This window comes from Ptychodera flava, chromosome 16, assembly GCF_041260155.1.
Source record: "Ptychodera flava strain L36383 chromosome 16, AS_Pfla_20210202, whole genome shotgun sequence".
In the NCBI taxonomy this organism is placed as follows: Eukaryota; Metazoa; Hemichordata; class Enteropneusta; family Ptychoderidae; genus Ptychodera; species Ptychodera flava.
In genome coordinates this window covers 20688365-20711546 of record NC_091943.1, presented here as the reverse complement: position 1 = coordinate 20711546, position 23182 = coordinate 20688365, and the positions used below count along the sequence as shown (strand labels likewise).

General features: G+C 39.5%; 1 protein-coding gene across 2 annotated transcripts; it reads left to right on the top strand.

Annotated features, from left to right (window-relative positions):
• Positions 1–992: 992 nt before the first annotated feature.
• Positions 993–22412, top strand: LOC139114253 (uncharacterized). Of its 2 annotated transcripts, none has more exons than XM_070675837.1 (6): positions 993–1146; positions 2645–2721; positions 3937–4029; positions 18534–18635; positions 20406–20521; positions 21183–22412. In XM_070675837.1, the coding sequence occupies exons 1-5, from the start codon at positions 1139–1141 to the stop codon at positions 20492–20494; spliced, it is 369 nt and encodes a 122-aa protein (XP_070531938.1). In that variant the 5' UTR covers positions 993–1138; the 3' UTR covers positions 20495–20521; positions 21183–22412. The 2 variants fall into 2 exon arrangements, with proteins under 2 accessions (XP_070531938.1, XP_070531937.1); XM_070675836.1 differs by having other exon boundaries at positions 3928–4029.
• The last annotated feature ends 770 nt before the right edge of the window (positions 22413–23182 follow it).

Below are 23182 nucleotides of genomic sequence, written 5' to 3'. Positions count from 1 at the left end.
ATATATCCATAATTCAATCTAGTCAAAAAACATTACGAACACTACCTTGGACACAGTAGAACAAAATTAGACATCCTAACATCCCAGCAAAGGAACAAACTTTAAGTGGGACAACATAGGAATACCGAAAATCTATCGATTATTCCAGACAATTCATCCACTGAAGATGAATTTGAGGCGACTGATTATGAAAGTGCGGCAAATTTCGAAAAAACGGCGTTAAAGGATCGTAGTGTTATACAGTCTCCTCCACTCTGGAGTAGAGACTGCACTGACACTCATATTACAACTGTGTCTCGCCATGAGCAATCAGTTTTTTTACACAAATTAGGGAAACGTAAAATACACTTTCAAATATACAAAACACACTAAACGCAAACAATTAAGATATGAATAATGTGTGGAGTTGCTTTGCTTATTACAGAGATAAACATTGAAGGGCTAATTCCTCAAAATCAACTCCAAAATAGATTTATTACATTTATAGTTTGACAAGTATTACACTTATGGGTGATTTTTGTTATTACGTTTAAGGTTATCATTTTTTACAATTGTGGTTGGTGATTTTATTACATTTATGTTTGATTTTTGTTACATTTATGGGCGATACAACATTTATGCATTTTATTGCAATTATGGTTGATGTTACATTTTTGGAGATTATTACATTTATGGAGGTTACAGAGGTTATGACTAGTGGAAATTTGATTGCACGTTTGAATGAATGAAACTTTCATTATTATGTATGTCTCCAATACTCTCGCAACTGTGTGAAAGGCAAAAAATGGTTGGAATAGATTTGTCGTAATAGATGAGAATAGTTTACCCAGAAAGACTGAAGCCCGTGATCTCATCTACCTGCAACGATAAACACACGTCATTCGTAATTCAACCAATCGGATAGCATGAAGAGCTGTTCTTCATTTCGATTGGTGCACACTTTGTCAGGTTGGGAGCAAAGTTCATCAGGAAAAGTTGTTGACTGGTTTCTCGAAATAGTCCTTGCATCCCTGCATGCTTCTATTCTGGTTTCCCCCGGATTCGTTTGACAACCTATTCATATAAATATCTTCTACATAGGCTCTGTGTATTCACTCCAGAGGATCAAGTCGTCAACACAGGATAAGAAGAATTCACCATGATGAGGTCTGTATTCACAATAATGTTTTCTTAGGGTGGGCGAAAGAGCATGGTCACTATTAACCGTACCCTGCCTCTCCATATGTAGATGTGATAGAAAGTTCACGGGTCGGGTTACATCCTCTCTGATATCAATTCGAATAAGGCCACGCTTCAGAAGTTGCTATGAAGAATTATCTTTCGATGCATGAACTTGCGTCTCACCCAACACGATCTACGAAGACATAATGACTGTTGGTCCATTGTGCACCAAGCTGTCTTGTGGAGAAATAGGACTAGCAAGATGTGACACCGTTTTCCAGTCGACTATATTTACAGTCAACTGTGACACAGAAATAATTTAACCCGAGTATTTGCCTACTTGTCATTCAGATCAGGGTTCGATTTGATTTCTCAAAAATCACTGGCTATAACTTCTTGGTCATTTATATTCGCATTCAACCAGGATATTTGGCAAAAATGTGACTGTAATGTTGACCTTTTGCTCCAGTCGATTTCTCCCTGCTTGTTAATCTGGTTGCTTCTTTATGAAAATATTTGTTTCTGCTCGTCAGTTCTTTACATTCCCCGCCCGTTATGCGTCAATTGTATCTGCTAATCAGTAAATGAATCGAGTATCTTTACTTTGTGGTGAAGGTCAGAACGCCGACAGAAAAAATAAATGACGAACAAATATTTGACAAAGTAATGCAATAAGAACTAACGCAGATGGTCGAGGTACTCCATGGTGTAATAAAACGTTGTATTTTAGATGTTGCATGTTTTATCTTTGTCCAATGGATGCGTAACATCCCTCATGGCATGGGGTTTACGAGGTCAGCCGATCCCTCGACAATACACCCCATAACTCCCCATCTTGTTTGCAGTTTATGCTCGCAAAGTCCAATTGCATAATCAATTATTACTGATCAGGACTTCTTGAAAGTAAAGAGCATTTGTGAATCTATAGGACATAAAAATAGTGTGACCAGAGAAAGCCTCTATTGCTACCTTAAAGGTAGAATACGCCTCGGGGATACATATTCGGACTCTCAAATCTTTTCCGATGCTTTTCTGCTCTACCACATGTGGGGACTCATTTTGAAGCGCTTGCAGTGGGTAAAGTTTCCACCATCTTATTTAATTATAAAATCTAAATTTAATTTTCCCATATAGAGTTAACATGGCGATGGCGGCCATATTGAATTCTAAATATCAATATTGGGTATTTTTTTTCTTTCATACCAAAATTTGCTTAGAGACCCGTGATTTTTTATTTATGATTTAGTAAGAGAAGGGTTGAAAGTGTCATTGAGGAAGTTTGAACAACAGTTTAGTCTCTCACTTTCGGGGCGTGTAATCCTGAAACAAAGAAATTGTTTGTTATAGGGTAAGTAAGATGATGGGACAAGCTCTTCTATTTGTTGTACAATCTTTTGTTGCTTCTGTCTCGTTTACAATGGCGCCCAGTATTTCTAGTTCTTGTCTCTACCGGCGAAATAATGTATACACATTTTTGTTGCAGGCGTCAACTGCTAGTGGCTGCGTTGATGGCCTTCACAATAACCATAAGCCTGGTGACACCTTCGTCATGTCAGAGCAGTAAGTACATTCATTTTCACTCTCTGTTGTTTATAAAAAGTAACCATTTTAACAGAAAATGTTAAGCAGGAAATCTCACTTTATGCCTCAATGCTTCGCTGCTTCTGCTTTTATCGAGTAAATTTTTCAAAAATGATTCAAAATCTACCACAAATGCTGCCGCGTTCCACTATTTCCTTGTGTTGATTTTGTTTATTATAAGGTATAGAATGCGCCTCTGGGCCATATATTCGTACTTTTACAATGCCTTTCTAATGTACCACATGTTGGGGCTCATTTAAGGCTCTCGGTGTAAGAAAACTTGTTACCATCTTAGTTTTTCTGAAAATCAAATATTTTGTCTGTGGAGTTAATACAGGGATGACGGCCATTTTGAATACCAAATATTGGTAAAGCTTGGGAAATTTGTTTATCTAGTACCAAATTGTGCATGGCGACCCCAGAGTTATATTCTTGGAGTTTTAAAGCGAACGATTAAAGATTCCTTGCGGAAAGTTTGAGTTAAAGTTATGTCTTGCACTTTCACTTTTTAGGTGCGTACTACTTTAATTGTGAGGTAAAAGATTGTTTGGATATAATTTCATGTTCGCTTTTATAACATGATGCACACTCGCATGGACTATTTTATAGCTTTGAAAAAAAAATGACTGATACATTACAGCCGTATAATGGTGGAAATCACTCGTAGCATCTTTTGTCTTGATAAGAAGAGCTAAGAACAGTGTATCTTTGGCTTTACCACGAGCCTTTAAAATTTATGTGGAAAAATGTGTCTTGGCATACTATTTTGTGATTTCATATTTTACACTATGTATATAACATACAAAACACGAGCCTCTTTCCAGTTCAGAAGTTCGGACTACGATTAGTCAATGTTTTAAAATTCTGATGTGGGAAGTCAATTCATATTCTTGGGTCGTCGCAGTGAAATATTATCAGAATTATTATTTTCCGCAAAAATTATTTAAAAAACTGTAAACATGTGCAAATCTAGACTCTTGAAATAATACGAAAAATGGAAAGTTGTTAAATATGTATGCATTGAAACCAAAGTTGTTATCCTGGACCCCTAACATGCAGCCAAATATCGCGACAGCGTCGGTATTTTCAGTTAATCATTGCCATGATCGACGTTCTGACACAGCATATCAGTAATTTAGTGTGGATATCGTTTCATAAAACTGTGTTCTCTCTCTCCTGCTCCAGGTTCAACAGAAAAGACCATGAACGGGATGAGTGGCAGCCGCCCAAGAGCAGAAGCTACTCCCACACGCTCCAATACCACGATGACTGTTGCAGCTACAACAGGTAACAAAGCTGCTCATTTATCTCATTCATTCTCGGAGTGTTTTCATTACGACTTTATAATCGTGAATAAGGATAATCAAAATGAAATCACTAATCATCGTGCCTCAATGAACATTCTGTGAAGGTATTTGAAGCTACCATCACCCTTTCAGCAAAAAAGTTAAATCTTTCAATTAATGTGCATTACAAAGCGTAAAACTAAGTGAAAATTGCGAAGGTAACAAAATTATGTAGCGGCCAGGCGAGCCTACGCAATATGCAATTGTCCTCCTCCTCCTCCCCTTTTTCTTCTTCATCTTCTTCTTCTTCTTCTTCTTCTTCTTCTTTTTGCTGATTTTTTATAGTCCAACTTTGCTCAGTATTTCCAATAATTGACCATCATTTGCTATAACGCATTTGTCAGATTTCTGTTTTTGCTTTTCGTCTCAAAATTTGAATTGATTTGATAGGTACTTTTCTGTACAGGAGATTAATTTTAGTAATAAACGTTCATTTGAAAAATTAAAAATCTTCTTCTTCCGTCATATTGGATAGACGTACAGAATTAGGGCTCCTACTTGTTTTGATTTTCTACCAGTGAGAAGTGCCATCCTTCGTCAATTGTCATCAGTTTGTGTTGTGAGTAGTGTTTAGTTCTTTTTGGTCTTGTTTCCTGTCCTGTTTCATCTTCGACTAGGTGGATGTCCTTCGATTTTATTTTTTGTCATTTGTTAACCCGTGTTCGGCAATATTGCCGCCCGGGAGGACAAGCCATTTCAGAATCTGACACGCAAGCATGCTGTTAGGTGTACTGATATTGAAGGTGTTCCTGTTGACAGCTATGTTGAAGAGATTGCAAAGAAAGTCGGAAGTGAAAATGTTATTGCTGCATCTAGTATGAATAATTCTGTTGTTGTGTTCTTAGCAACACTCGGTAATGTTGAAAGCATTGTTGAATCGAAGTTCATTTTGTTTGGTGAATTAGTCGATGTGCAACACATGGTGGAACCGGCTTCAAAATTAATTCTGTCAAATGTTCTTCCTTTCATTCCTGATGAAGTTTTGGAGGAATATATATGGAAACTTGGTAGAGATGTTGGACATATGAAAGCAATCACTCTTGGTTGCGAAACCCTTCGCTGAAGCATCTGAAGTCGTTTAGATGACAAGTTCATGTTTTGCTACACAATGAGAACATCAGAGTGGTGTAATTCAGATCAAATATGATGATCGTTTTTATTCCTTTTACGTATCAGTCGATGAACTGCATTGTTTTCATTGTGGACTAAAAGGTCATACCCGTAAAGTAAACGTTGTCCTAACTATCATGATTATAGATTGTCAGAAAACAACGATAATGACACTAAAATGTTCAGAAAAACAATACCTGTGTGGATGAAATTCGGATAGTTTTCAATCGGATTCGAACCCACAACATACGGCATCAGTCGCCTAGCTGAGAGGCCACAGACAGAACCACTCGGCTAAATCTCCACTCCCAAAAAAGAGTGGTTCAATAGCCGGCTAAGTTGTTACATTTTTCTGACTGAGACCGCTCAACACGTTGTAGAGTTCGTGAAGCACTCACGCACGCATGCTCACTATCATACATCGCACATACACACTTTATCGAAGCGAAGAAACGAATTTCATCACTTTAACTGGGCGAACGATAACCTCGGGGACAATTCTGTCCACCAGCAGTGTTACCAACCCAGGGTAGAAAATACGGATAGTTTTCAATCGGATTCGAACCCACAACATACGGGATCAGTCGCCTAGCTGAGAGGCCACAGACAGAACCATTCGGCTAAATCTCCACTCCCAAAAAAGAGTGGTTCAATAGCCGGCTAAGTTGTTACATTTTTCTGACTGAGACCGCTCAACACGTTGTAGAGTTCGTGAAGCACTCACGCACGCATGCTCACTATCATACATCGCACATACACACTTTATCGAAGCGAAGAAACTAATTTCATCGCTTTAACTGGGCGAACGATAACCTCGGGGACAATTCTGTCCACCAGCAGTGTTACCTACCCAGGGTAGAAAATTCGGATAGTTTTCAATCGGATTCGAACCCACAACATACGGCATCAGTCGCCTAGCTGAGAGGCCACAGTACAGAACCACTCGGCTAAATCTCCACTCCCAAAAAAGAGTGGTTCAATAGCCGGCTAAGTTGTTACATTTTTCTGACTGAGACCGCTCAACACGTTGTAGAGTTCGTGAAGCACTCACGCACGCATGCTCACTATCATACATCGCACATACACACTTTATCGAAGCGAAGAAAGGAATTTCATCGCTTTAACTGGGCGAACGATAACCTCGGGGACAATTCTGTCCACCAGCAGTGTTACCTACCCAGGGTAGAAAATTCGGATAGTTTTCAATCGGATTCGAACCCACAACATACGGCATCAGTCGCCTAGCTGAGAGGCCACAGTACGGATGTTGTTGAAAGTCAAGAAAATGCAAATGAAGGTGTTGATCAACATATGAATACTCCAGAAATTAACACCTCAACTTCGAGTAACGCCTCAACGTGAACTCGCTTTGTTGAAAACAATGAGGCACAATGAGAGTCCGCTCACAGAGACACATCTGTTGACATCCTGACGGGTGTAGCATGCTAGCAGGGAACGCTTACCCATTCAGGACACCTGGTACCACCACTAATTATCAGAGGTTCAGGATTGTCCTACTTAAATTTGTAAATCACAACTGTCCCATGGACCTGATAATATATTACCTTGAATGGAAATGATTATTGGACCAGTTTAATGTCATATTGATAAAAATTCTGTAGATCAAAGACCTCTCACCAGTAAAAACAGTCAACCTACTGACGCTCAAGAGAAAGAAAAAGGTGTTAACTCTGCTGCAAACGTCCATGCCGATGAAGACAGGGTACAAACCCCTGCTTCGCCTTCGTTCTCACCGCTCCCCTCAACTCCTGTTTTATCATTTGACCCCCCCCCCCTTCATCGTCATCATCTTCACTAGTTCAGTCTCAGTCCCTTGAGTTTCCTGAGACTCCTTTTTCAGGTGTCAATATGAATGAGTCTCAGGATTTATTTACTTCTCAGTCTTAGTCTCCAAGAAAAGTTTCTCAAAGTCAGTTTATTTGGTCAGGAGTGAAAACATTACGATGTTCTCAGCGAAATTTCCGATCATGATAATGAGTATTTTTCGTCTGAAATTTCTGACTTATCAGAATTTCAGGAAAAGCTGCAAATCAAGCCGTCTAATTTTCTTGAGTTTTTAGAAGATATTAAAGGCTCTAAAATATGATAGAAAAATGTAAAGATTACTGCTCAGATTTCAAAGTTCTCATAAAGTTATTTGTTAACCAGAGCAAGACTTGTCTCTACATTCAAACGCTTTTTGGTAGGTATCGCAAGCTGGTAGATAAATACAATATATCTCTTCAACGAATGATTGCTGATGGCATCGGTGACATAGGGCCTTAGTGACCACTACCTACCTGACTTACAGATTGATATATGGCGGGTGCCACATGTGGGACAGGGTGCGCTTACTATTTTGGAAACACCTGACATCACTTCTTGGTCTTCTGGCTAGAGGTCCATATATCTTTCCTTCATGAATATGACTTTGCTTGTGCACCGTCTATTTCCTGTCTATTCTGTGCTGTTTTGTGTCTATGTTTACAATAGACATCAAATCAGGTCCAATAATCGTTATCATTCAAGGTAAACTTTGAAATTTACCAGGTCCAAGGAACATATAGATGATGACAAATTTAAAGGCAATGGGGCCATCTTGAACCACGAAACAGTGGTGGTACCAGGTGTCCGGAATGGGTAAGCGTACCTGCCAGTTAGCCGCACCCATCAAGATCACTATTGTCTTACGAATTCTGACCTAATGTCATTGGATTATGGATTGGTATGATTGCAATTATTTTACGCAGGCCAGATCATGTTACTAGAAAACAAAGAGTTCATTTCCATAAACTTGTGGCAAAGTTACAATAATATATTATACAATGTAAAAGCTTGGCAATTACTAAATATGGGAAGTAAAATCGTTCTTGTTTTTGCTTGTCTAGTGATGGCAAGTTTCATTTCTTGGAACGTAAATGGTTGCCATGATTCTTTAAAATGATACAACATTTTGTCTTCATTGAAGTCCAATCATCACGCTGATTTTTATTTTTTACAAGGAACTCATTCTACAGTGGCTAATCACGCTCAGTAGCAAGTCGTTTGGCACGCGCCTATTCACTTCTCACATGGTACCAGTAACTCTGCTGGGGTGGCAGTGCTGTTTCCGCGAAACAAAAAATATTGATGTTGTTTCTGTAAAAAGTGTCGTCAAGGATCGTCTACTTCATTTGCATATTAAGATGGATGACACTTCCTTTCATTTGCTCAATATTTATGCTCCTTCAAATGGAGATGACCATTGTATTTTCTTTCACAGTCTTCGTAAATTTCTCCTTGATTTTGATCTTGACAATGAAAATATTGTTATAGGGGGATATTTTAATTGTACTCTTGTTCCTAATTTAGACAGGTCGTCTCATATTGAAACTCATTTAAAGTCTTCACAAGTATTTTCTTCGCTTGTCCATTGTTGTAAGCTTTCTGATGCCTGGCGGTATTTTCATAATCAGGCTCAAAATTTTACGTGGCAGAGAGGAGAGCAAAAAAGTCGCATTGATACTTTCTTCATCAACAAGAGGTTGACTTCGAAAATAAATCTGTCTATTGACTCTCCTACTGATTTATCTGATCACTCTCTTGTTTCTCTTGTTTTAACTATGAATTCGAGTGTCAATAAAAATCCAGTTTTGTGTCTCATAACTAGTCTTCTTAATGATGAAAATTACTGTACTTTAATTGAGGAATTCTGGGAAGGTTGGCGTAATGAGAAGGATAGGTTTTCTTCTCTTCAGTCTTGGTGGGATATAGGAAACAAAAGAGTAAAGAATTAAGTCAGCAATACAGCGCTGACTTTAAACGTTCAAACAAAAGCTTATTGAGGAAATTCGTACTTTTGAAACATTGATTCGTACTCAGCCTTCTCTGGAAACAAGGTATCATCAACAAAAAGACCTGTTAGACAGAGAGAAATTCGTCAACTTACTCGCCAGTTTTATCCAAACCTCTTTACTGCTGAGCCTGTTTCACCTGAAGCACAAAATACTTTGCTTCATGATTTCCCTCAATTACCTGCTGACAAAGTTACTCAACATAATGAACCAATTAGTCTTGTTGATGATTACACCTTTGCACTCAAGAACATTGCATACCTTGTGAATTTTATAAAAAATTCTGGTCCCTTCTGGGGAAAGATTTTCATCAGGTTTTTCAAAAGTCAATTTCCGATGGCTTTCTTCCAACGTCCTGTCGTAGAGCTGTTATCACACTCCTTCCGAAACAAGGTGATCACTCCCTTCTTAAGAACTGGAGACCTATCAGTTTGCTTTGCTCTGATTATAAAATTTTCAATAAATCTTTATGGCTTCGCTTGTAACAAGTTTTGCAAGATATCATTCATGTAGATCAAAGTCATACTCTGCCAGGCAGACAGATTTCTGACAATATTCATTTAATTAGAGATTGCATTCATTTTCATAATCACATGAATCTTCCTCTTGGTATTCTTTTTAGGTCAGGAAAAAGCTTTTGATCGTGTCAGTCATCATTATCTTTTTCAAACTCTGCATGGGTTCGGGTTTGGTGGAAATTTCATCAATTTTATTAAACTTTTGTATACAGAAACTGATAGTCTTGTCCGTGTTAACAGTTCCCCTACTGCTCCTGTTTAGTTTGCACGTGGTATAACGCAAGGTTGCTCATTATCAGGTCAGCTGTATGCAATTGTTATTGAACCTCTTTTACACAGAATAAGACAAGATGACAATATTCAAGGTGTTATGATTCCAAATTCAGGTGATCGTAAATGTAAACTTTCAGCTTATGCTGATGACGTTAATACTCTTGTTACTTGTGATACTGATTTTTTGAGGTTTAAATATTTGTTTTCCGTCTATGAGCATGCCAGTAATGCAAAGGTAACTATCGTCACTCCAAAGAGCTTTGGGTTGGCTCCTGGCATGGGCGTGCTGATCACCCGCTTGAAATTCTATTGGGCAACAGTAACGAGTATTTTTCCAAAAACTGGAGTGAGTGTGTTACCAGGATTGATAATAAGTAATCTTGGTGGAATAGATATGCTCCTGCTATATCATTCCAAGGCCGTGTTATCGTTATTAATCAACTTGCTGCAACCAACCTCTTTCATCGCTTTTTTCCCTCTGTCCTCCTGCTTTTATCATTGATGAAATTCAGCACAAAATTCTTGATTTCTTCTTGCAAGGAAAACACTGGTTGCCAAGGCCATCAGTTTTTGCTCCATTGAAGTTAGGAGGACAAAATCTTATCGATCTCTCTTCACGTTTGAAAGCTTTCAGATTAAATTATCTTCAAAGATATCTGTATTCAGGTCTGAATCACCCTTCATTTTTGTTTGCTGATTTTTATTTTCGAAGTGTTGATAATCTCAATAACACCTCTCAACTATTTACAGTGAATTTTCAATCTGTTCCAGAATTTCTGCCTAAATTTTATCTTGAACTTTCGAGAGTCTCGATGTCATGTATTTTCATGAGAAAAGGTGGACCCCTTTCAATCAAAGATATTTTTCATGAAGCCCTTTTTTAACGATTGTGTTAGTTTTACAAATCCTCTTGATAGTACTCTTGTTAGTCACTTTATCAGAGCTGGTATTACAAAAGTTGGAGATCTTTTTGATCCTTTCAAAAAATCTTGGTGTTCCCCAAGCCAGTTTAATAACATTGTTTCTATTCATTCAGATAGAATTTTAACAAATACTGTTTTTCCATTCCCTGTGATTGGAATCAAACAAAATCTTGACAGTATAGCCATTTGAAGAGGAAATTGATTTGGATGACATTCATTCTTGTCATCGTCCTTCGTAATCGTTTGAACTTATTTGTAAAGGCACTGATGACTATATTATTTTGAATAGTCCTTTGTATAAATTTGAAATGGGTAGCATATATAAACTCTTGATTATGTCCAATTTTGATTATGTCCAATTTTCATGGGAACAATAAACGTCAAGATACAACTTGGAGAGATCTGCTTTCACTTCCTGAAAATTGTTCACTTCTTGTTATCTCAGTCCAATTCCAAAAAAGAAGGAGATCTTCAATGGCGTCTTCTCCATGGTGCGTACGCAACTGGCTCGTTTATGTTCCATTCTATCTACAGCCCCTCCTCTGATTGTGTTTTCTGTAGTGCCAGAGATGACATTTTACACATTTAGAATGCCCTCGTCTTTCTCCTTTGTTCATTCTCCTTCGTAAACTCTGTCACCGTTTTCTTGGTCAGGAATGCAAGATTTTATACTGATAGTTTATTTTAGGCCCACCCTTTGATAAATCGTACATGGACAAGAATACATTTGTGCTGTTAAATTTTCTTTTTATGACAGCTAAAATTGCAATTCATGTGACGAGACGAAATGCAATTAATGATCATAATTCCTCAACCGGTAAAATGCTTGTTTCTGTTTTCAAAAGACGAGTTTGTTCCCGCATTTTAGAAGAATACAATTACTTCACGCTCAATTCAATCATAGGTGCTTTCAAAAACATTTGGTGTGTTCATGACATCATTGCTTCCGTAGACATTGATGGAATAATTACTATTGATTCAATTTTGTTGTGAACATTTCTTTCTTTAGTGTGCTTTCACCTCTAAGCACACTTTCCCTTTTGCCAATACCTAACTCGTCCTGGGCACAGTACTCCTCGGATTGAGAGGGGGAAGTCAGTTGAGAAAATTCTGGGTTGGCATGTCCCTTCTCATTGGCGGTTAGGCGGCATTTTTCTGCAAGATGTAAGGTGTTCTTGTTCTTTTTCTTTGCAATTTTCTGTCGCTGTTTTCTTGTTTCGGAAGTTTGTTTGGCTTTCTCCTATTTAGTGGAGAATTTTCGTGCACCTCGCATCTTGCCTTCTGTCAATGACAGAAGTGTGCTTTTTCATATTTAATTGATTGGTATCTTTCCCCATGTTGCAAATGATATATCTACCTGTTTGCCTTTTCACCAGTTCTCTCGGTCTCGCTCAAGCATTAGTGTCATTGCCATTCTGCAGTTTTTGCTGATTTTTTATAGTCCAACTTTGCTTAGTATTTTCAGTAATTGACCATCATTTGCTATTACGCGTTTGTCAGATTTCTTTTTGCTTTTCGTCTCAAAATTTGAACTGATTTGATATGTACTTTTCTGTACAGGAGATTAATTTTAGTAATAAACGTTCAATTGAAAAATCAAAAATCTTCTTCTTCTTCTTATTATTAATATTATTATTTCAGAGTCTTCTGCAAGTTCCTTGAGCCATTTAACCATACTGTCTATGTCAGTTGCTTTACTTATCATGCTAATGATCGGACAGAGTGCTTAGCAAATTCTGAGCCACTTATAAGCCCAGGTGAGCGACTTTTAGAATGACTCTCGATATTTACATAGCATGAAATCCAGAGGCAGATTTCAGAATATACCTGTGCTAGGCCTTGATTGCAGCATGCAACAGGGTATGATTTAAACCACCAAAGTCAAAAGGAATCGTTAGCTAGATTTAAATGATGTTCTCACAGCCCTGTTTTAGGTCTGTCAGTACAGATCGGTATACAGAAATACTGAAGCAGACAGAATTCATCGCTTGTGTAATGCTTAAAATGTCGTTTATGACAACCGATGGTTATGATATATGATTCTGTTGCGATTTGCATCTTGTATGTTGGTTGAAAAACTGTCTGGGGGTATTCTGTTACGAAACAAGCTGTTCCGTGAAAACAAAATTATGACTGCATGCCGCACCCTGCCATAGTATCTGATACTTCCGTTCGATACAGTCACTTGATGGTGTCCTCTCTCTGTGTTTCATACACTGGGAGTGCCATGCAATCTCCGGGTGATAGAGAACAGCCGTGAGCGTTTCAGAACGACGGATGTTCCGATTAAGCACGTTAAATGTTACGTTTTTATAAACTGTAGCTGGTGCAACGCAGAGGGCTGAGTAAAAAGAGCAAAATATTGACAGTTCCTCTAGTCACGTTTATTTCTATTAACACCATTTTTGATCCTTTATAGGGATGCCAATTTATACCTGATTGACCAATACTTTGGCCATGGAAGGACAGGCCGCACAACGTCATTATCAGTATAGGGACCAATGTTTCGTTGGTATACATCAACCAAAGTACAAGTATCGATCGCCCTTACAACTAGCACATGGCGTCAACCAACATAAATTTCGTCCAAGAATCCTGAACTCTCACAGAAATCCTCATAAGGCATCTCTGTATCTCATGTATAGCGGAAATGAGCAAGAGTTTTCATTGAACTATTATTTTAACAATTACTGCGTTAAAAATGGCTGAACAAGTACAAGCTGATCTTCCGTTTCCGCTTGCTAGGCATAAGTTAATGCAAAGGAATGACACGGAGACAAGTGTTTGGTCGAAATCCGAGGTTATGCATGTACTGCCATGGCAGGGGCGACGAGGCGTCATAGCAGCCTGGATGGCAGTACCGGGCTCTCGGTACCTTGCATCGGGCAACGTGCTACCAGTCACCCACAGCAGACCCATGACAGTACCCCCCTGGAACTTTATTGTGTAAATTAAGCGATATAGATCCTCGAGACATACAGTATCTTTTATTGTGAGCTGCTAGCCTGCAGCGAGGCTTTTTTTCTAGCGGAGGGTGGGTGGGAATTTTCTGGTGTGAACTTGAGCATGGCAGAAGTTGAAATGGATGATCTGTAGCTTTGATCACACTGGTATGCGCATGGATAATGACGTGGAAAAGGTGACGCAAGTTGTTTAGATAATGGTAAATGAAGGCGGTTGGTATATAAGGTTACGTCTCGAGTGCATCCAGCAAGTAGTAGGAATAGTGACACATGGTGACCCATACATGGCAAGGTCTAAACCCTTTTTCCCGTGTCCCTCCAGATGTTAACAATGATTATAGCAAAGCCATAATCACCCATTAACGCAAACGCAAACGGGGAGTGTTTTGCCGAAATCCGGGGTTATGCATGTACTGCCATGGTGGGGGCGATGAGGCGTCATAGCAGCCTGGATGGCAGTACCGGACTCTCGGTACCATGCATTGGGCAACATGCTACCAGTTGCCCACAGCAGACCCATGACAGTACCCCCCAAATTATGGCCAAACCGCGGGCATGCATGACTGCGGTGCGGCAGTAAAGCAGCCCCCCCCCTGTGTTGACCATGCGCCATTGGGAGATTTCTAATAGTATATGTTCATTGTTCCTAACGTTTCATGTCTCTACAGTTCATGTAGCGTCATTACATCATTGGCATTGTCCACCGAGAACGGAGTCCTACGTCGAATTGTTGGCAAGTTGCGAGTATATACCTTCGGTACTATGTCAAGGATCTCCTGTGGTGTCATGATGTAGATCTGGTACGTGTCACTCCTCTATCTGCCCAGTGTCTTTATGAGCGAGCCAGGTAAGCCGGCTTTGGCGGTGGTTGTGGCGGCACCACCGCGGAAGCCGTGTCCCCAAATTGAACAGGCGACTAATATTGGGTACATCTCTTTCCATTTTCTTGCCATCCCATGGCAGAGGTGGTACAGCAAAAGGGCCAATTGTGTGGCCAGGTTGATCGTTGCTGACTGGAGTTGTGAGTGTAGCGCGGTGTTTGGTTCCCACTGGAGCTGATGTCGGCACCATGGGTGAGGTCGTGGATGAGGCTGTGAATTGTTTATGCGGGTGGTCGTGCAGGGCAGCTGAAAGCTTAGTGAGGTTGATTGGTGTTGTCAGCTGTAGCATTGCGATTGTCGCTGTGTGGATGGTCGCTCCCTTGAAAGGGCTGGGGGGTCTCTTGTTTGGTGCTTTGGCGGTGTTGCAGAGCATTATGGTTGGTCGCGTACCACGGAGCACTTGTGTAGCCTACCATATTGGCAGGTGGTCTTGCATGAGCCTCGGTTGAAAGATCGACATACCTGAGGTTCGTCGTACTGTTTCTTGTTTGCTGGGCTCTCCCAGTAGAATGGGTTGGTGTTGCAGCTGTGTAGGTTAGGGCAGTCGGCCTTCACATGACCATGTGGCCACAGGCGAAGCAGGAAGGACGCAGGAGGTGCGGCTGGTTGAGGAAGTGCTGGAAATTGAGGTCTGGGTTTGGCTTGCTCCAGTTGGCCCTGTCTGGGTAGCGGGCAGCGTACAGGTGGAAGAATTTGTCGTACGTGAGCCAGGCCTCCGGCTTGTAGGCAGCAGCTTTGGAGGCGAGGAAACGAAGGTATGTGGCCATGGGGATCGCCAAATGTGGGTAGTAGAATGTTCGATATGAGAAAAAGACGAGGAAGCACTGTAACCAGGTGTCAAAGTCATCGATAGTTTTCCGCTTCATCTCGGTTGTGAATGTGGCTACGCCACGGTTGTGGGGATCGAAAGCTACTTGTGTCTTGGTAGCCTGGGTTGAGTTGGGAGCTAGGGCATCTGGGTTCAAGTCACCAAATTCGATGAACTTACCGAGGTTAGCCAAGGCGTTGAGTGTTGATTGATCGATGCATGGCAGTAGCAGGTCGGCTGGGGGTATTGCTGCAGAAGATTTGCCCGTTGGCCCGGCTCTAGGTGGTGGGCGCCATGGCGGTGCATTGTGACCAGCTGGCTGGGCGGGTTGAACGTAGGGTGCAGCCATATTGTCCGGGTTGTTGTTATGAGGTGCGCTGCCATCGGTAGGGTGGTCCCGGATGTGCGCAGCGCCACCACTGGTGGTCAAGTCGGGTGGGGCAGCTGTAATGGCGGGTTGATATCCATTAACGTGATTAGCGAGATGATTACTTGGGTGGGCTTGAGTAAGCAGCGAGCTGGACGGAGCGGCGAGCGTCGTCGGTCCGACTGAAGCAGGTGATAGTGCACCAACGCCTGTATCAGTTGGCTGGACTTGCAGGTTGGGCGTCGGGATAGGCGCTGGTGCTGTGGTGTTGGTTGGCTGCCGTAGTTCACGTCGGATTGAATCAATGGCGCTTGCAATGCCGGTTTCTATTAGTTTGGCGACATGGTCTGACATACCTGTATCACCTGCCGCTGTGGCGGTTGTCAGCGTGCCACCGGCAGGGTTGGTTGGTGTGGTTTCCGTCGGTACTGACTGGGGTAGTAGGTATTTGTCGAGGTGCGCTGGGCGTCTCTTCGCCCTCGCCGATGTACGGGTGGCCGCCTATGCGCGGCCCCTGCTTTTCTTCGTTTTTGGCATGGTGAAATTTGTGGTGTGAACTTGAGCGTGGCAGAAGTTGAAATGGACGATCTGTAGCTTTGATCACACTGATATGCGCATGGATAATGACGTGGAAAGGGTGACGCAAGTTGTTTAGATAACGGTAAATGAAGGCGGTTGGTAGATAAGGTTACGTCTCAAGTGCATCCAGCAAGTAGTAGGAGTAGTGACGCATGGTGACCATACATGGCAAGGTCTAAACCCTTTTCCCCGTGTCCCTCCAGACGTTAACAATGATTATAGCAAAGCCATAATCACAAGATAAACAATTGATGTTAATTCAATTCCACTATCTTTCTTGCATTATCATGCATGCAACCAACCCTAGACATTTTCCATTTAAATTAGCCTTTCAACGAACAACGAGACAAACAGTCAGTCGAATGAACGCTCATAACTACGTGCGTTTCATATTAATACGGCGTGCCAACAGTTCAAAGTATCATAGTTCAGTCACGATCACGATTTGAACTTGTTTCGGATAATTGCACGGAGATTCTTTGCTTGTTTATTTCAAATAGTATCAAGTCTGTTAAATTTGCGTTAAATTGTGATTAGATGACAAAATAAGTTATGTGTGTGTGTGTGTCGTAAGTACTTTAAACAAACTTAAACAGTACTTTGTATCTCATACACTGTCCCAAATTAGTTATGCATGTAGTCTTGTTGACGTTAGTGGCGCATGTTAGGTATGAGTCTCTTTCTACTGTCTATGTTATTAGGAATAGAAATTCGCCAAGTTCTTTTTCTGACTTCATTGACGTAGTGTAATGTTAAGTATTTCTAAAATGACAATGTTTATGTTAGTAATGGAATAAGAAAATGATGACGTCAACATTTATGATCACTTGTCCATGAACATGAAGGTACTAAACATGAACGAAGATGTTTTGTATTTTACCTGCCATGTCAATAGTTAGCGGTACCTTTTTGTGTGTTATATACATTTTGTTGTCGATACGATACAAGTTTAATAAAAAACGAACAATTATGAAGCAAGTTCGTTTCTCATGCTGTTGTAATTCGAGTATCTTGCTCTCTCTGAAAAAATCCAATTTGAAGTTCACCTGTGGCGAGAGAAAGGTTGCACAAGGAAATAACATTTTATATCACTAGATTATTGACGGAAAAGCACTGAACGTGGTTCTCAAGTATTAGGAACTAGATACAGACAATTATATCATTTTAGGATGTGGGTTGAAATTCAATATGGAACCTATCAAATGGTTTCAGACATGAGACCCATGTGCACAATGACAAAAAGAGGTTCACGGTGGCGCAATAACTATTAGCTAAAGTAGACAGTAAGCAACATTTTTGGTTTACAGCAAACCCTGGGATAAAAAGTTCTAACGCTTTAATGTTAACTAGTCTTTAAATATCGCTGCAATAGAGATACAAATTGCAAAAGTATATCGACAAGTCCAATGTTGATAATGATATACTTTGATTGTTATCCTCTTGTTCTGAACAGTCAACACCCGTACAATCAGTCATTCACAATGTGTCTGGTCAGACACTGATTGGATTTTTGTCTGATTGGACGTTTGTCTGGATATAATTTCGTGTTCGCTTTTATAGCATGATGCACACCCGCATGGACTTCATTCTTTGTAAGTGTTTTTGAAAAAAAAATGACTGATACATTACAGCCATATAATGGTAGAAATCACTCTTAGCGTCTTTTGTCTTGAAAAGAAGAGCCAATAACACTGTATCTCTGGCTTTACCATGAGGGAGAGAAGCTTTTAAAATTTATGTGGAAAAATGTGTCTTGGCGTACTACTTTGTGATTTCATATTTTACACTATGTATATAACATACAAAACACGAGCCTCTTTCCAGTTCAGAAGTTCGGACTACGATTAGTCAATGTTTTGAAATTCTGATGTGGGAAGTCAATTCATATTCTTGGGTCGTCGCAGTGAAATATTATCAGAATTATTGTTTTCCGCAAAAAGTAAAAAAAACAAAACGTAAACATGTGCACTACTAGACTCTTGAAATAATACGAAAAATGCAAAGTAGTAAAATATGTATGAATCGAAACCAAATTTGTTATCCTGGACCCCTAACATGCAGCCAAATATCGCGACAGCGTCGGTGTTTTCAGTTAATCATTGCCATGATCGACGTTCTGACACAGCATATCAGTAATTTAGTGTGGATATCGTTTCATAAAACTGTGTTCTCTCTCTCTCTCTGCTCCAGGTTCAACAGAAAAGACCATGAACGGGATGAGTGGCAGCAGCCCAACAGCAGAAGCTACTCCCACACGCTCCAATACCACGATGACTGTTGCAGCTACAACAGGTAACAAAGCTGCTCATTTATCTCATTCATTCTGCGGAGTGTTTTCAATCATTTTATAATCGTGAATAAGGATAATCTTGGCCGTTCACACCCTTTTCCTGATCGTTTTTTCCAATTTGTTTACAAACGTTTCATTTTCATAATAGCCTGACATGTCTGAAAGAGTAATTGTAGCAATTTGGTCCAACAAGATACGCCTTCTACGAAATAACCTAGGAAAAAAGCCCATGGCGGTGCGAAGTTAAATTCGGTTACAGCTACATAAAAAGTTGGCCTTTCGACTCTCTAACATATAAAAGTGGGCTAATAATTGTGATATTGCAGCATAAATACCAGATGACCACAGTTTCTGATACGGTTGAGTGTTTCAATTCGTGACCAGAGAGATTTATGGGGCTAAGCTGTCATCATGATACGTGTGCTATTTTGAGCATTTCTAATTTTTTCCTTAGCTTCCGTTTTCATGTAAGTTCTCCCGTCAGTCGCACCCATCATTATCCAGTAATATCATATTTCCCTATCTACTGATATCCCAATCTTGTTTTCCACTTTTCTCTAACTTGCAAAACCTACTTTAACTTGATGTGGGCGACCACAGTTGATAGCCTAGGCTTGAGATATAAAACCATTGGGCTCAATGATATATTTAAAACACCAACTTCCCGACATATTAAGGTAGATTGCGGCTAACAGTGACTTTAATCAGGATTTTTCTGAAACTTTCAAGAGATGTCTGGGATGAGATGAAACGTTAAAAATAAAAAAAAAAGATGGGGTACCCATGCAAATTTTGGAGATATGGCGCCCTTTATGTTGTCCCGCGGAAACATTTAGCTGAAATTGGTTAAAATGTTGTATTATTCGATTAACTAGTGTTATTTTGAATAATAAAACTGAAATATAGTAAAAACATTTTGACAGATTTTATACAACACAAGTCCCTGTATTGTAATATATTAGTTTTGTGATCTACTTTTGAAAATATAAGAAAATATAACAACGTTTCCATGAATAGTGCTTTTATAAAAAGAGCAAAGTTTGGCCAAATTTTGATACTTTTATCACAAATGTCATGTTCTGAAATCTACTTTTTCTTTAAACTCTCGTAAATTAAGTCCAAGAATATATAGATTTCGATTTTTTTAAGATATGGGCATTTTTAATGCAAAACATGCTATACTGAAGCGCCCTCCAGCGACAGATCCCTATTTAGTTTGATATATTTGAAACTTTTTAATAGGTATTAAATAAAGTTTAGTTCACTTAAATACTGCAAATAATCCCACATTTGTCACACTTAAAACGGGCCTGTTACACAAAGTTTGCTATCTTGCTGTGATCTGTTTTGACAAACCAGATTTGAAAGTCGCACCTCAAAGTAAATGTATGCTATATCGCGACAAAAAGACCACTTCCGGAAAGAACGCACGCAGAAAGAACGTTCGTAAGCATGCGCAGATACGATGCGAAGTACGAAAATTAGCGTTACCCGCAACCTACGTTAAATGTAAAAATGGCTACATAAAAATGAAAACACTAATCATCGCCGCTCTATGAACATTCTGTGAAGCTATTTGAAGCTACCATCACCCTTTCAGCAAAGAAGTTAAATCTTTCAATTACTGTGCATTACAAAACGCAAAACGAAGTGAAAATTGCGAAGGTGACGAAATTATGTAGCGGTCAAGCGAGGCTACGCAATATGCAATTGTCCTCCTCCCCTCCCCCTTTTTCTTCTTCATCTTCTTCTTATTATTATTTTTATTTCAGAGTCTTCTGCAAGTTCCTTGAGCCATTTAACCATACTGTCTATCTCAGTTGCTTTACTTATCATGCTAATGATCGGACAGAGAGCTTAGCAAATTCTTAGCCACTTATAGGGCCAGGTGAGCAACTTTTAGAATGACTTTCGATATTTACATAGCGTGAAATCCAGGGGCAGATTTCAGAATATACCTGTGCTAGGCCTTGATTGCACCATGCAACAGGGTATGATTAACCCCCCCCCAAATCAAAAGGAATCGTTGGCAATATTCGAATATGTTTCACAGCCCTGTTTTAGGTCTGTGAGTACAGATCGGTATACAAAAACACTGAATCAAACAGAATTCATCGCTTGCGTAGTGCTTAAAAATGTCGTTCATGACAACCGATGGTTATGATATACGATTCTGTTGCGATTTGCATCTTGTATGTTGGTTGAAAAACTGTCTGGGGGTATTCTGTTACGAAACAAGCTGTTCCATGAAAACAAAATTATGACTGCATGCCGCACCCTGCCATAGTATCTGATACTTCCGTTCGATACAGTCACTTGATGGTGTCCTCTCTCTTTCATACACGAGGAGCGCCATACAATCTCCGGGTGATAGAGAACAGCAGTGAGCGCTTCGGAACGACGGATGTTCCGATTTAGCAAGTTAAATACTAAGTTTTTTATAATCTGTAGCTGGTACAACGCGCAGAGGGCTGAGTAAAAAGAGCAAAATATTGACAGTTCCTCTAGTCATGTTTATTTCTATTAACACCATTTTTGATTATTCATAGGGATGCCAATTTATACCTGGTTGACCAATACTTTGGCTATGGAAGGACAGGCCGCACAACGTCATAACCGGTAAAGGAACCAATGCTATATTGGTATACATCAACCGAAGTACAAGTATCGATCGCCCGCGCAACTAACACATGGCATATACCGACATGCATTTCGTCCAGGAGTCCTGAATTGTTACATTATCCTTATAAGGCATCGCTGTATCTCATATATAGCGGAATTGAGTTCAAGTTTTCATTGAAAAATTATTTTAACAATAATTGTGTTAAAAATGAATGGACAAGTACAAGCTGATCTTTAGTTTCCGCTTGCTAGGCACAGGATAAACAATTGATGTTAATTCAATTCCGAATCCACTATCTTTCTTGCATTATCGTGCATGCAACCAAACCTGATATTTTCCTTTTCGCCTTAATTAGCCTTTCAACGAACAACGCTCATAACTACGTGTGTTTCATATTAATACGGCGTGCCAACAATTCAATGTATCTTAGTTCAGTCGCGATCACGATTTGAACGTGTTTGGGATAATTGCAAGGAGATTCTTTGCTTTGTTTTCCCAAATGGTATCAAATCTGTTAAATTTGCATTAAATTGTGATAAGATGACAAAATAAGTTGTGTATGTGTGTCATAAGTACTTTAAACAAACTTAAACAGTACTTTGTACCTCATACAATGATCCGACATTAGTTATACATGTAGTCTTGTTGACGTAAGTGGCGTATGTTAGGTATGAGTCTCTTTCTACTTTCTATGATATTAGGAATAGAAATTCGTTAAGTTCTTTTTCTGACTTCATTGACGAAGTGTAATATTAAGTGTCTTTAAAATGACAATGTTTATGTTAGTAATGAAATTAGAAAATGATGACGTCAACATTTATGATCACTTGTACATGAACATGAAGGTACTATAGATGAGATTGGAAAATCAATTGACTCTTTTCTATTACTCTGTACTGAATTATGTGTGCATAGCAGATATGCAGATATTCAATTTGCGTCGCCGTTGACGTCATCATGACACCTATCAAACTTATGCATTATGGGAAATAATGTCACAACAAGAACAATTATTTGCGATAGTGCAGAACTCAGGAATATGAACGAAGATGTTTAGTATTTTACCTGCCATGTCAATAGTTAGCGGTACCTTTTTGTGTATTATATAAATTTTGTTGTCGATACAATACAAGTTCAATAAAAAACGAACAATTATGCAGCAAGTTCGTTTCTCATGCTGTTGTAATTCGAGAATCTTGCTCTCTCTGAAAAAAATCTACCTGTGGCGAGAGAAAGGTTGCACAAGGAAATAACATTTTATATCACTAGATTATTGACGGAAAAGCACTGAACGTGGTTCTCAAATATTAGGAACTAGATACAGACAATTATATCATTTCAGGATGTTGGTTGAAATTCAATATGAAACCTATCAAATGGTTTAAGACATGTGACCCATGTATCCAATTACAAAAACAGGTTGACGATGACGCAATAACTATTAGCTAAAGTAGACAGTAAGCAACATTTTTGGTTTACAGCAAACCCTGGGATAAAACGTTCTAATGCTTCCATGTTAACTAGTCTCTAAATATCGCTGCAATACAGATACAAATTGCAAAAACATATCGACAATTCCATGATTGTTATCTTCTTGTTCTGAACATTCACCCCAAGCACAATCAGTCATTCCATATATGGTTGGTCAGACACTGATTGGGGTTTTGTCTGTAGCGCCATCTATTGTTGGAAGATTCGATATCTTTCCCATAAACTGTAACATAGTTCATTTTGATTGATTGCCCGTACTTTTCAAAGTTGCCGGGTCTAACGTTCGATGAAGTTCATTACTTCTCTGAGGATTTATGCAATAGACTATATCGTCTCTTCTCGGGATATGAAGTGAAATTCAATTTGAAACTTAGCAACATGTTTCGAACATGTGACCAATGCACCCAAAGTTGTCAGTATTGTCTTCTATGTGCA

What these genes read in the sequence shown, in the direction of transcription:
- LOC139114253 (XM_070675836.1), top strand. An exon ending in ACCTTCGTCATGTCAGAGCA is followed by an intron (nt 2,722 to 3,927) that starts GTAAGTACATTC and finishes CTCCTGCTCCAG; the next exon opens with GTTCAACAGAAAAGACCATG. An exon ending in GACTGTTGCAGCTACAACAG is followed by an intron (nt 18,636 to 20,405) that starts GTAACAAAGCTG and finishes TTTTTATTTCAG; the next exon opens with AGTCTTCTGCAAGTTCCTTG.